This window comes from Leptonychotes weddellii, chromosome 4, assembly GCF_054177405.1.
Source record: "Leptonychotes weddellii isolate Sample4059 chromosome 4, ASM5417740v2, whole genome shotgun sequence".
Lineage (NCBI taxonomy): Eukaryota > Metazoa > Chordata > Mammalia > Carnivora > Phocidae > Leptonychotes > Leptonychotes weddellii.
Window position 1 is genome coordinate 56,555,739 of NC_138372.1, and position 15,214 is coordinate 56,570,952.

At 42.0% G+C, this 15,214-nt stretch overlaps 1 protein-coding gene across 2 annotated transcripts in view; it reads right to left on the reverse strand.

Moving 5' to 3' along the window:
* Positions 1 to 881: 881 nt before the first annotated feature.
* Positions 882 to 15,214, reverse strand: part of ERICH3 (glutamate rich 3) — a 100,602-nt gene continuing 86,269 nt past the window's right edge. The window contains exons 13-15 of one of the 2 annotated variants that reach the window (XM_081818640.1): positions 10,349 to 10,471; positions 4,125 to 6,522; positions 882 to 1,695 (exon numbers count right to left, since the gene is read on the reverse strand). In XM_081818640.1, coding sequence (XP_081674766.1) covers positions 4,160 to 6,522; positions 10,349 to 10,471 — 2,486 coding nt within the window. In that variant the 3' untranslated portion in view covers positions 882 to 1,695; positions 4,125 to 4,159. Of the gene's footprint in view, positions 3,453 to 4,124; positions 6,523 to 10,348; positions 10,472 to 15,214 lie in introns of both variants that reach the window. The other variant, XM_081818639.1, reaches the window with a different exon arrangement.

A 15,214-nucleotide genomic window follows, 5' to 3' on the forward strand; every position in this document is an offset into this window, starting at 1 on the left:
TAACTTAAAAAAATTTTACAGGGGCAGCTGGGTGGCTCAGTGGGTTAAGCATCTACCTTCCGCTCAGGTCATGATCCCAGGGACCTGGGATCGAGTCCTGCATCAGGCTTCCTGCTCAGCAGAGAGTCTGCTTCTCCCCCTCCCGCTGCTCGCTCACTCTCTCTCATAAATAAATAAATAAATAAATAAATAAATAAATAAATAAATAATAAATTTTACATAGCCTAATTCTGCCTACCTTTACTTTGGTTGTCTAGTTTTCTCTTGAATTATTTAAATAACTTACCATATTCTTTGGCCGGAAATATAACTCCCTCTGTGCTGATATAGCGTATATTAATGAGATTTGTTATTGACTCTTCCAAACCACCCAAATGCGTCTTTTTTTTTAAGATTTTATTTATTTATTTGACACAGGGAGAGAGAGAGAAAGAGCGTGAGCACAAGCAGGGGGAGCAGCAGAGGGAAAGGGAGAAGCAGTCTCCCCACTGAGCAAGGAGCCCGATGCAGGACTTGATCCCAGGACCCTGGGATCATGACCTGAGTCGAAGGCAGATGCTTAACTGACTGAGCCACCGGCGCCCCCAAATGCATCTTTTAAAAGAAGTTTTCTGCCACTGTGGCCAGCTGTAAGAGGTGCAAGAGAACAGGGAATAAATACAGCTGGAATTCTCTCAAAGTCACTCTCAAACTCACCCTTCCTTCCTTTCTTTGTAAGTCTTTTCCTTCCTTCCACAAGTAAACAAAAACATGTAGAAGTGCACATATAGTATCTTGCTGTGTATTTACTATACCTCTTCCTAGAAGATAGTGTGTGAGATGAAGAACATCAGAGTTTAGGGTCAGAAGACCTGAGATTGACCATGATTTTCAACAAGCCATTTAACTTTACTGAGCTTTTATTTACTTATTCATGAAATGGTGATAATTTTCTTCTCTGACATTATCTCATGTATGGGAAAGACATGTAAGAATGCAGACATGTTTGCAGACAGTCAATATAAACAACCCAATGAAACAAACTTTCTCTGCTTTATAGAGTTTAAATTCATAAGGAAAGGACAAAGAAGATTTTTCAAAGTCTAGTCTTATTTATAAAGAATCATTTACATGCCTTATTTGTAAACATACAGCTTATTTATGCTTTAATAATGAAACTAGGGGGGAATCAGTTCAGTTGAACATGCAAATAGTTTTATCAACATAGTATTTGCAGAGAAAGAAATTCATTTAATCAAAATATCCCAACACTGAATTTCACACTTAAACCCACATGCAGATTGTAGGATTATGTTACAGAATGTTTTGACGGAATGTGTTAAATATAAAAATAATTCAATGCAATTTCCATTTAGCACATTGTACAAAACTCATTCTTCAATAGAATTAACAAGTTTACAATCTTTCTCATAAGGTGCTATGTATTCAAAGTGCTCCGTAGCATTGAGGTTGAGATCAGGAAACAAATACTGTCGGGCTCCACAGTAATGCAGCTCAGTAATAAATGAAATTAGATATACTGTAGATGAAACCCACTCATGAAACCTGACAGACAATGGCGATCTGTGGTGTGCTGTGAGAGGTGCTCATCCTCGGTAGGGGGTGGGGCTGGAAGATGTCATAAACACATCATTACGGTCATAATAAAAATAAGCTTCAAGATGAATCCATCACTTTTGGAGTGAGTACCCTTTCCTACAGAAAAGGAGAAAAATAGAGACACAGAAAAAGAGACAAAGAGAGAAAGTTCACAATGCTTCTGCAATCCGTTTTCCAGCTGAGACTAATCCTCAGTACAATCCAGAGTCCATGAGAGCAGTTCCGGACTTTAGAGTACATCAGAATTACCTGGAGGGCTTATTAAAACACCCACTGGGTTTCCAATTTAATAGGTGTGAGGTGAGGGCGGGAATGAGTATTTTTGGAGCAGTTCCAGGGGATGCTGATATCCTCATCAAGGGACCACATTTTGAGAACCACAGGTCCATTATATCTTTGATCATTCAAGGACTCCTTTATTAAAATGCAACATACCTATAAAGATAATATGCCTGGTCCCTAGGGGCCTAGAGTGTAGGGCAGTCAGCATAGATTATATGATGATTTAGGGCAGTCCTCAATTTTAGCTACATAGTAGAATCAACCGAATTTTAAAAAACACACAAAAAAACCCCAAAAAACAAAACACCTGACGTCTATACCCATCTAAAACTAATTAAACCCAAATCTTTGTGGGCCAGGGGGCCAGGGGTTGAATCATTCATGAAAGTGCTCCACGCAAGTCTAATGTGTAGTCCAGCTGGAGAATCGCTGCTTTAGGAAATTTTGTTTCATCTCCTCATGGGAGAAAAGATGGCCAAACACATGTGCCCTTTAGGGTCCTGGTATAGGAATAAAGATGTCTTCAAGGAAATCAAAATCCCCAGTAGGCACACTGATGCACAGCTATTTCTAGTAATATCAACGGGGTAATTTAGAAAGTGATTCTGACTGTTGATTTACAATGCCCTGCAAGGTTAGTTCACAGGTTTGAAATAACAGAACTTGGGCAGGTGAGCAGCACACTAATTTAATCCAAGTTTCTTTTCCATCAAATGACATCAACCAAAGAATCCGGAGTCTAGAATGTTGATGTATGTGCTGATGTGCAATGTTTACCTGCTATAATTATTGTTACTCATTTCAGTCAGCTAAATTATTTACTACTTTGATTTACATTTGAATGGACCTATAAATAAGGCCCCCAGGGACAAAATGCCACAAGCATTTAAGTCTACCTTTGAAAGCAAAACGACAGAAACACATACAAAAAAAAAAAAAAGCAAAGGGCATTTTGAAATAAGTTGCCACTTTACTTTTCTGGCATAAAAAGGATGAATAAATATTTCTAAGTGTAAGTGAATCTACATGCCATAGAATCCCTTTCTGGAAGGATTTACAGGGCTGGCACAATCTTCAGTATTGAGTGTACACGGAAGGACCTTTAGAGCTCATTTTCACAAACCAAGTCATTAAAGCCCCAAGCCACAGACTTTAAATAAAACTCTAATGTATGAAACCGGAACTAATATTTGATTATAAATAAAAAAGGAATTTAAACAAACCCCAGATGTGAGGACTGAGCCTTTCGGGTGATCTTTGGTAAAAGTCAAACATTTGAAAACTATCAATTGGATTTGAATAGAGATACGTTAGCTATGTTGAATACATAACAGCTTCACAGTCCTCCATTAGGAACCGCTGCCCCTAAAGAGGGTCCTACAGATGGATCCAGTTATTTTCAAGGTGCTCACTGTGCTCCTGACCAGCACTGCTAGAGTGGGAACCAGCTCAGACAAGCACGAGGATTTAAAAAAAAAAAAAAAAAGGTAAAAATCCAAAGTTCTGAGTGAGATGCTTGGGTTAATCTTTCTCCAGTCTTTAAGTCTTCCAGAAGACATATTTCAAATATCCTGAAAAATAATAAAAAAGGATAGGACTGTGCGTAAAATCACTCAGGATAGTAGAAACTGGGCACTAGGGATATGATGGCATCAGGGAAATAGCAGGAATACAGGAAATGCTAAAAATAATTTTGGCCTTTAGTTACAATCTGCACTATTTTACATATATTTTTATAATGTGTATATATTTTTCATATTTTATAATTTATGCTGTGTACATATTAAACTTCACAAAAACTGCAGAAATGAGGGCATAGAGCCCATTTGAAGGTAAATAATCAGAGCCATCTTTTTAAACACTAAACGGGAAATGGATTTGGGAATAGAGTTTGATTCTTTTTGTCTGTGGTATGTCCCTGTGGCCCATTCTCTTTATTTCATCTCCAGGGCCCTGGAAAGGAGACATGGATTTCACCTCTTCAGAGAGCTGTGCTTGCAGAGCAGAGAACATGACTTATGGGTGCAAAAGGAGTAGAAGCGGGTCCCTGTGTGTGCGTTCCCCACGGTCTTCCCCAGCTCCTGTCCTCAGGGGCTTGAGGCCAAGCAACATAGATTTGAGAATTGACACCGCTGGGTGCAGGTGTATGCAGGGACTGATGAAGGTTTGAGCCTGACCCAAGGGGAGGGAACCTCAGGTGGGGACTCTGTTTAATCCTGCAAACAGAGCGGGCTTAAACTCACCTTCTGCCCCAAAGTCTCTTAGGCCTTCATGTTGTTCAAGGAGACATCTGCGTTTGCACGTGCTCCTTTTCTCTTTGCACTGTACGCTCTTGCCTCTCTTGGCTTTCCGTGTAATCAGGTTTCACAGGGAGCGTTTGCGCGCCCTGTAGACTCTCTCCCCTAGGCTCTGACTTTCTCCCTCGGGACACTCCTGGGCTGAATTCTTCGCCTGCACCCAACTCCTGCCCTTGGTCACCGCTCCCCGGGCCGGGCTCCTCTCCCACGGCCTCTGCCCGCTGCGTGGTTGCAGCTCCCCCGCCCTCTGGATCCTGCCCTAGCTGTGGGGCCTGCCCTCCCGGGCCGGAAGGTTCTCGTGGAGCCCCCACCTCAGCCTCTGGTGCCCAAGTCCCCGTCACCTCCTCCACCGCCCGCACCTCCTCCCTGCTCAGCGCTCTTTCCCCTGCCACCACCTTCTCGGCAGCTGCCGGTTTCCCTAGTAACTCCTCCACTTTGTGCCAAGTTTCCTTGCCAGCAACATCTGACAGGGAGGAGGCTTTATTTGCCTCTGTTTTCCCCTCAGCTGTCTTCAAATCTGCCAACACCTCCCTCTTCTCTGCGGCCGTTCCTGCCGCTTCTTCTCCTTGGTGGAGATCTTCCTCGGCCACCACCGCGCCTCCTTGCAAGCTCCCGTCCCCCTCCGTGTCCCCGTTCCTCCTCACTCCTGTCCCCCGAGAGCACTCTTTATCTGCCTCCTCATCCATAGCTTCTTCACTTAGCTTTTCTGCCGTCACAGAATCTTCCTCAGAAACATCTTCTTGGGTCATCGCTGTGACCCCCGCTCCTTGCTGCCTTTGCAAAGGCCCTTCCTCATCCCCTCCTTCCAGTCCAGCGAGGCCATCTTGATCTTTGGCTGCGCGCTCCTGGGCCCCACTTGGGGCTGCGATCATTGCCTCCGGTGCCTGCCCCCTTCCTGCCAGCTCCGTTTCAGGAGCTCCTGACACACCCTCCCCGTCAGGGCCCGGCCCCTGGTCCTGCCCCGAGGCCGCCCCGTTCTCCCTGGGGAGCAACTCTGCTCTGCCTTTGTGCTCGCGGTCCCGGGCTTCTCTCGGGCTTTCCCCTCCTTCCTGTTTCCTCAGAGCAGTTGTGTTTTCCAGTGACTCTTCATACCCAGGTGCCGCTTCAAACATGGCCCCCTCTCTCTCTCTCAGTGAATCTCCTCCTTGCGGCCCTGCGTCGTCAGTCAACTCCAACGGCCCCGTGGCTGCTTCGCCCTCGGCATCACACTCCCTTTCATTTTGGGAGACTTGTGTCTCTTCCTCAGATCTCACTTCCTTCACGGTTTCCGGCTCTTCCCCTTTAAACTTGTGCTCTTCTTCTAAAATGTCTTCACCCGGCCGTGCGTTTGCCCTGGTCACCTCTTCCCTCTCAGATTCAGTTTCCTCCAGAGGTGATTCTGGCCTCTCAGCTTTCGTCCTCTCTCTTGCTACACCTAATTCCTCGGGTAGCATTTCCTTCTTGTCATCTTCTTTATTAGATTCCGCCTCAGTCCCAATCTCCTCCCTTTCAGCATCTTCCTTACAAAGCTCTTCCAGGCTGCCCTCCGAAAGCCCCGTCGGGGCTGCCTCGGCCTTCTCCCAAGTTGAGGAGCTCAAGGGTGTCCCCGGTCCCATAGCTGCCTCCCGCTCTTCGGCCGGTTCCTCGCCCCCAAGCACTGCCTCTTCTGAACCACCTTCTCCCTCAGAGGCAGCCTCTCCCGCGGCTCCCAGGTCCTCTAGGGCTGTAGATGCTTGCTCTTCACTGTTCACCTCAGGCTTTTCAGACCCTGCAGCACTCACGGCCGCGCCTCTCTCAGCCTCTCTCTTCCCCTGTGTCACTGTCTCCCTCATGGCTGCTGCCTCCTGAGTACGCTCTGAGTCTAGAGCTGCTGCCTCACTTGCAAGCACTGCCTTCTGGGAGCCCCGCGCCTCCTCGGCAGCCACCTTCTCAGTCTCCAGCACTGTGGGCAGCAAGACGGGCTCCTCAGGAGCCTCATCTTCTTTCAGACCTCCAGCGGCTCTGGTGGCTTCTTTTCCCCTGGGGCTTGACTCCTCTTTATCCAGCCTTGGATCCCCTTCTGCTTCTGCCTCTGCCCCACTTGCTATGCCCCGAGGGATCTCTCTTTCCTCAGTAAATCGTCCTATTAAAGCTGGGGCTGTTGGCTTCCCCTCCCCCAAGGGAACCTCATTAACCCCCACTGCTTTTCCCCACTGTGCTGCACCCCCTTTCTCTTTTGTTGTGTCAGCATCCCCGTGCTGGGGAAGTTCATCACCCGCCACTGCTGCTTTCTTCTCCAGTGTGTACACTTCCGATGCACCTTGCTTGGATTCTGTGTCCGAGCTGAGTGTTGCTTGTTCCTCCAACACGAAATTCCTGTGTGGTGCTATAAAATAAGGTTAGAAAACACAGTTACTTTAATCAAAGTGCCCAGGGAGGAGATAGTCTATATAACCATATATGAGATATGTATAATATCAAGAAGCTATTGATATTATATATAAAACATTTCCTCGATCCTATGATGCCATCAACTATAACATGCACCATGATTTAATAATGGCTCTTCGAGAGGAAAAGAAGTGCTATCTATTTAATGGACACATTGATATTAAAGGAAAAGTGAACGTCACAAATGTTGAAAACAAACAAAATCTCCTTATCTTAATCTTCCCCTGCCTTCTCTCTCTCTCAGTCTCTCACATACACACACACGCTGCCTACTTTCATTTGAAATATTAGGACTTGCAGAAAAATTATGTAATAAAAAAACAGTATTTCATCTTCTTAGAAATCATTATGCCCTAGAGCATCATAATATGCGTGTCCTCAGCTTGTGTTTCTTGTACTCTTGTGGGTATTCAGCAACACAATCACAATACAGTGTGAGCTGATTATTATCCCATATATTGCTCCCACATTTTAAAGCTACTATATCTAGATTTAGTCATCAAATAACTTTGTAGCTCAAAGTAAGCCTCTTTACTAAAGACACCAATTTGTATTATAGGTCAGGATACCTTCCGTCTATGTTCAGAAACTGTTTTGCCTTTGGCAAAACAGGATCAGAGAACAAGACAGGAGTTTGTAGTCTGGGACAAATTTCAACATAAATAACCTTCTTGAAGTATTTCATAAGTTCTCATCCATAATTCCCTGGCAAATCTGGCTGTACTAGCCATCATAGTTCAATAAATCTAGGCTCAATATGTTTCTTAAAGGCTTCAAATGCATTTCTTGTTATTTAACAAATACATGCATTTCTGTTGAAATGACCCATGCAAAATAAATAAAAGGATGTCATGCCAAATACCCAAACCATTTACATTTTCCAAATGCAAATAATACTTAGGGAGATAGGAACTTCTAAAACGGTCATCTTTTTTTTTTTTTTTAAGATTTTATTTATTTATTTGAGAGAGAGAATGAGAGACAGAGAGCATGAGAGGGAGGAGGGTCAGAGGGAGAAGCAGACTCCCCGCTGAGCAGGGAGCCCGATGCGGGACTCGATCCCGGGACTCCAGGATCATGACCTGAGCCGAAGGCAGTCGCTTAACCAACTGAGCCACCCAGGTGCCCCTAAAACGGTCATCTTAATGATTTTGCTATCAATCTAATCTTTCTCACTTATAGAAGACACTAGACTAGGGGTGCCTGGGTGGCTCAGTCGTTAAGCGTCTGCCTTCGGCTCGGGTCATGGTCCCAGGGTCCTGGGATCCAGCCCTGCATGGGGCTCCCTGCTTGGTGGGAAGCTTGCTTCTCCCTCTCCCATTCCCCCTCTCTAGCAGTGTCTCTCTCTGTTAAATAAATAAATAAAATCTTAAAAAAAAAAAAAACAAACACTAGACTAGATGCTAGAAGTTATCATGCCAGTGTGCCAACCTCCAAATTATGTAAACTTATAAAGTAGGTAAATATGTCTTCCTCATATTTTGTATTGCTTGTCTTTTTGGCCAGCCATCTAACCCCCACACCCCTCCTCATTACCAAGGATCTATCAGAAACCTAGAGCCCTGATTTTATTCACCACTTCTTCCCTGTTCTGATACCCCATCCAGGACTGTCTGATCACTCCATTTCCTCTCCTAACACAAAACACAGCTGCCCTTTGTTGCATTCTCTTGGCCTTTTGCCAGCTATCACAATAAACCATTTTGAAGTAAGGCAGTTATAGATGATATTACATTTCCGTCAAAAAATATATTTGGAAGGTAACTTTTGGTGACTTCTTTCAAAGAAGTAACAGAAATTTCAGGTCTATCAATAGGGTTGGTGTTGACTTTTATAGGTGGCCCTCAGCACATCACAGCAGTTATTTACTAAATTGTACCTACAAGCTGCCAGAGGGAAATATGGAGCCAAATGTTCATTCAGAGAACATGTAGCCAATTCACCTGAAATAATTTTATTTCATCCGTCCATTGTATCTCATTATGGATTATTGTTGGATTAAAAATAAAAGTAAATTAAAATAATGTGTGTCAAGTCTCTTTAATAGTATATCTGTTGCTATTCAAATTCCTGCATGAAAGTATGTTAAAAAGTCAGTTATGAAAAACACTTAAATAAAGTCCTCTGTTTTGCTAAGCTGGTCTTTAAATTTATGGATTAATTAAAGAACATTAAGGAAAACAGGAGAATAAAACTGCTCAGCCACCATATAATAATATGCTATGCCTAAATTCTAGAAGAGAAAGGGCTAATGGCATCCAGCCGAGCTATTATATGAACATGCGCACCATAGGGGAGTCAGACATGACATTTCTGAAGTAAGGGAGAAAGAGTAATTGAAATCCTTCTAAGAAGTATGAGTGTGAAAACATGACATGGTTTTTGATAATAACCTCCTGGGCTTTCGAGAAAAAAAAAAAGACTATAAGAGAGCAAGCCATATTCACAAACAGGCAATTTGATTTCGTGCAATGAGTGTGTACTTAGGGGTCAGACAGAGCTGTATGAGAACGCCAGCTCTGCCACTTACTATTTGTATGAACTTGGGAAACAACGCTTCTCTAAGCCTTCATTCTTTCATCCATAACATGGGAGCAGAAATGCTTGACTCAGAGAATCCTTGTGATAGTGAACCATAAAACGCTTCGCACAGTTTCTGGCACACAGAAGGCCCTACCCAGTCTTCCTTCCATCCTTCCCTTCCACTGTTTATGATAAATTATATTTTCTTGCTCGAACCAGATTTGATCAATAACAGCTACCGTGCCTGCATTGCAGAATGTTTGGGAGGTATACCAGAACTCCTCTGGTGGAATGCTCACCATACAAAGATTTGGATTCCCTAAGCAGTCAGGCTCCTCCTGTAACTCGTCTATGCAGGTTCAGGTGCCACCTGGCCCTCTCCACATTCCCCAGAGGGAACTGGAGCTCAGGGAACCAGCGTGAGTGCAAACATTCTGGCTCCTATTTGTTGTAATAAAGTCCTTTTTCTCTGACCCAGGAATCTTGTGTCTTCTGCTCACACCATGAAACTGTAGCTGGCTAACTTGTTTGCTTGAAAATAGGGTAAAATCTCAAATACTTCACAGTGCTTAATGACTGCCGTTAAAAATCAGAGGTGGGGGTAATGTGACCATATGATGAATAAAATGAATAACTCTCCCCCCCGTATATACATACATATATTCAAATCAGGACAGTTTTAAAAAGTCCTCTACTAAATATGGGAAAACCTGATTTCAAGGACACAGGGTGTTTGACCTGATGGATATGAGTCATGGTCTGTTGAATCACTCTAATTGGCAATCTTGCAGCTGGAATACTCATCACCAAGAGCCAGGTCATATGCTGATGGCAATGAATTCTTCCCTAATTTAAAAAAAATAAGAAGTTCAAATAAACCATTGTGAAATGTGTCTTGGCCCTCCCTGTCTCCAGGGCGTCAGTTAGGCAAATCTTCCTACCTAACTGGGAGGCCGACTACAAAATAAGACTGATCTGAAAATCCCTACCAATATATCTTTTATGCTTGAAAGTCCTTTTTTCCCTCCAATCTAGGCACTAATATATTCAAAAAAGAATAGTAACATTCATATCTGATGTCAGCTTTAAAGCTCCCCTTACGGCCTCTCAGCCACCTCCTGCCATCAAATTCACTAGGTGAAAGAAAATAAAGGTGGAAGAAGGAGGAAACAAGGGTAGGGGGCTGTCTTTCACAGAGGATTTCTAAAGGTCTTTCTTAGGTAATGATGTGCCCTTACCTGCACCCGTGTCAATCTCCAGCTTCCTCGAGTGCTTCTCCTCGTTCGTGCTGCTAACACCAGACTCGGTGTCATAGTGCCGGTGGCTGCCAGGTTCCACAGCCTCAGCGACAGTCTGTCCAACTGATTGGAGATCATAGGAAATATCAAAAGGCATAAAAACGGGTCATGGGAACACTGCTGAGCTATTGCACATCCTTTCAGCAAGTGGGGTTAATTTTAAAGTATTCACATTAAAATGTGACCTTGTTCTTTAAAAAATCTATGAAGATTGTTTCCAAGCTGTGATTTCAAAAAAGAAAACACAATGGCAGATCACAAAGTAAAGAAATCCATGCAAAGAAATACTTTAAAAAGACAACAGCCAGAAGCAGTGACAGATTAGCCAAATGCACATGCAATGAAATGATGGAAAACAAGGTTTAGTTGCTTTTTCCTTTCTAGAAACACATGTTATGGCTTTTATAACACCAGTCATCACTGCTCTTTGAAATTGCTAAGACTACCAGTGCTGACTATACTATGAGCATTTCATCCATTAGTAGATTTTAGTGATTTGACCGCAATACTCACTCCACGTGGACAGAGCAAAAAAAGCTAGTGCATGATTCTTATATATTTGACAGTAAAAGCTGTTGTAGAAATTCCTGTTCTCTGCAGCTGATAACCAGCCACGGAACTTCAGAAACCCAATGACCTAAGTTCAAGTCCTATACTCCATACTAACCATGTTACCTTCGGTAAGTTCCTTGACCTAAGCCTAAACCTCGGTTTACCCATCCGTCAAAAAAAGGTATCTACTCAGTAGTTATTAGAAGGATTAAAGTAATATATGTAGTACATGATTATCTTTCACTTATTAGCAGGTGCCTAAGCATTTAATAAATAATAGCCATGATGATGATGAGCATGCCTACTTTAAGTATTATCACTGAATCTGGTATGATTCTAGGCAACACTGTAATATCAATTAAATTTGTCTATAATTTCTGACATGTCCCTGTCTACATCCCTTACCTATCATTTCATGATCCATGTACCTAAATCCCTGACACCTACCATTATGCCATCTTCTGGTTAATTAAAGCTCACTGGAATAACACTAGACCTAGGTCTGCCCTCCCAGGTAAGAACATATCTCCCTTTCCTCCCTCCCTCCCTTCTTTCTTTTTTCCTCTCTTTCCTTTCATGTATTCTGATTCAGTTGATCCAAAGACTGTACTTGGAAAAAAACAGAACTAGAATGTGGTCTCTTGCTCACTTTAAGGGTGAATTGCTAAGGGGTAATTAGTTACTCACTGATTCATCTGTGTTTGGAAGCAAATAGTGAAATGTCTGCCTCATGTGTCTTTGGGGAAAAAAATGGAATGACTTAACTTTATTAATCTTGAGAACAAACATGGAAATGAAAAGAGGTACATAAAATAGTTCAAATGTATTCTATTAAAAAATTTTTTTGAACATCAATTTTCCTCATTTATCCGATAAACAAGTAAAAAAGATTTTCACAATAATATAGTTTAGAGATGACATCAACTCATGACAATTAGATTATAGTTGGGTTTGTTATCAAGTAAACCTTTATTTTAGGAACTTTATAAACATAGTACATAAAAATTAAATATCATCTTGCCCACTGTAATAATGTTAACAGTATATAACTAGTGAGTTTAATAAATAAGCAGTATTTTAGATCCTTGTGTATAAATCTGCTTGGCTGATGGAGCAATCAAAATCCCAAAGATGGTAGGACAGGGGGATGGGACCAAGTCTGATTTCATAGCAATGACTTGAAGTTTTGTTTCATCAGAGCCTATGAGACATCTGGATTTTGTTTCCAGGTAGCCAGACTATAAATAAATATGGTTTATCATACAAATATCAAATCATTATGTTATACACCTAAGAAAATGTAATATACATCAATTATACCCCAATAAATTTTTTAAAGAAATATGGTTTATAATAATAATAAAAAATAATAATTAAAATAAGCAATTAGCAGCTATTGAACCAGACTACTCTAAGAAGCCAAACAGTACTAGCATAATTTGGAAATTACAACTCACTCAGAATGGACAGTGATGCATGTAGTCCCTCTGTCTCAGGACTGTCCTCACCACCTGGCCACGTCTGCTGGCTTGCCCCTGGAGGGTTAGGCTTTGGAAATAGATGAGTAGGCTTTTGGAAGTAGATATACAGTTAGGTGTTGGCTTGCTACAGATTCAGCAAGAATGGGACCCTGGCCTGAGCATCAAGGACTTACTAGGTGTGAGACCAGAAAAGGCCTCACTTGGTCATTTTTTTTCCTCAGATGTTCTGAAACTGAACCTTAAAAGCAAGAACTTGGCTAGGGTCTAACCTTGAGGGTTTCCACCTAGAGGAAAGGAGGACTGTGTCCGCGGAGCCCGGCGCCAGCACTGTGATACATCACTTTGTGTCCTTAACTACTTAGCCCTTCACCCGCCGAGGCTCCTCTCCTTCCCTCTCTATATAGAAAGATGACCATTAAAAGCAAAGGTAACTGTCCATTCTCACAGCTTTCAAAGCAAAGTGGAGAGAATTCTTAGAATTCTTAGAAAAGCGCTTTTTCCACTTGAATGATATAGGATAGTTTAAGATGTTTGTTAAATACCAAAATATTATTACCTGATGTTAGCTTTTTTATTATGAAAACAAATATATTTTAAAATAATATATACAGTATCCCCCAAATAGGAAAATAGTACATATTCTTACTGAAAGCTTTAAAAGATTATAAAGTACAAAGGAAAAAACAAAAATTATCCTAGTTTCACCACTCAGAACTACTAGTTAACATTTGGGTGAATCTCTATGTATCTTTTTTACTCTCCTCTTAGTACAGATAGCATTTTGTACCCCATTTTATTCATTTAGCAATATATTGTGACTATTTCCACATATCATTAAATAAAAAAAGATTCTTCAGTAACTACATAGAATGTTCTAATAAGTTTTTACTAAAATTTGATTAACCAATTGCCTGATTTGAATACTGAGTTATTTCCATTTGTGTGTGTGTGTGTGATTATAAAGCTATTTTAAATATGACTTATAATCATTTTTGTATTTTTTTCTGACTATTCCCTTTAGGCAAATTCCTGGAATTGGACTTGCTCGCTCAAAGAGCATATTTTTAGAAGCTTTTGATATATGTTTTTTATATATTCTTCAAAAAAAGGAGGTATCAACAAACAATTTCACCTGTAATGATGGAAGGCCGTATGTCCCTGTGCTTTGCTAACAATGTTACAATTTCCATCAATTCTTTCTATATTTGATAATTTTATAATTGAAAACTGGTGGCAAGGATACTGTTTTCAATGTTAGTAGGCAAGCTTTCTAAATTCATCCCCTCTTCTCTGCTTGTTTTGAAACAAAAGAAACTGATCCCATCTCAAAACATACTAATAACCCTGAGCAATTCACTATCAGAAGAAAGTTTTGCCAAGAACTTTTCATTGGAATTTTAAGAAGAAGGCTATAAAGGCAGAGTAAAGATCTATCCAAGTTTATCCCAAGTTCCTGGTGCCCTTGAATACCACGCGTGTGATTAGATCGTTCTCTGTGTAACCAATCAATTACCTTCCCAGCAAGTCACCATGACAAACTTCATGACTAACACCATCTACCTACGCGGTGAAGATGCTCCTGCTTCCCCCCGGCATCAAAGCACAGCCCACACAAACCCAGGATTAATTACAAACCCAAGCCCACAGCTGTTCAGAGACGACAGCTGTGGAGAGCTAACGTCTATCCTCCACACAGTATAGAATGGTATAGAATCATCTTTCTGCAACTTTTAGATCACGTCATTTGTATGCTCAAACCTTTCCAATGGCTTCCCATCTCAGAATCAAATTCTCCCCATGGCATACAAGTTTCTCCCTCTGCCTCATCTTCCGCCACTTTCTGTTCATCTGTTTGCGTCTGTCACACCAGCCTCCCTTCCGGATCCTTCACTCAGCTCCGGTTTAGAGGCCCCGCATCTGCTCTTCCCTCTGCTTCCTGCGCGCTTTCTGTAGCTGGCAGAGTGGCTCTCCCCTGCACTTCATTCAGGTCTCTGCTCAAATGTTCCCTCGTCAGAAAGGCCATCCCTGAAATACCAGCCCTTCCTCAACCCATTGCTCCGTCCTCTTACCCTGATTTGTTTTTCTTCTACACTTAGGCCAGAATACCCCAGTACTTGTTTATTTTTCACTTGTCAGGCATCTCTCGCACGAGAACATAAACTCCAATATGGACAGGGACTTCATCACGCTCACACTAAGAACAGTGTGGCATAAAGCAGATAACCAAAAAACTATTTATTGGCAGAGGAAATCTATTGGAACAAATAACTACGTGCTTTCACAATTCATCCAGAAATTGCACTTAGACCGCAACTCACAACACATGATTGTCATGTTCTCTCATCAGGACCACCCAACTTGGCTGCGTGATAATCAGACTGCATATGACTTTAGCCATTACATTACTTAGGCTTAGACTATCTGGCCAAGCACTATGACCTCTTCTCATTCACATATAAAAGAATAAAATGCCTGCTTCCATATATTTCACAGTATACTTTTTATTACATTCTGTTCTTAACATTTTATTTATATTTGTAATGTATAAATTATACTAACTTCACAAATTAATCTACCTAAATTGTTTTACTGTTAGAACATAAAGCAAAGAGGGCGCCTGGGTGGCTCAGTTGGTTAAGCGACTGCCTTCGGCTCAGGTCATGATCCCAGGGTCCTGGGATCGAGTCCCACATCGGGCTCCCTGCTCTGCGGGGAGCCTGCTTCTCCCTCTCCCCCTCCCCCTGCTGGTGTTCCCTCTCTCGCTGTGTCTCTC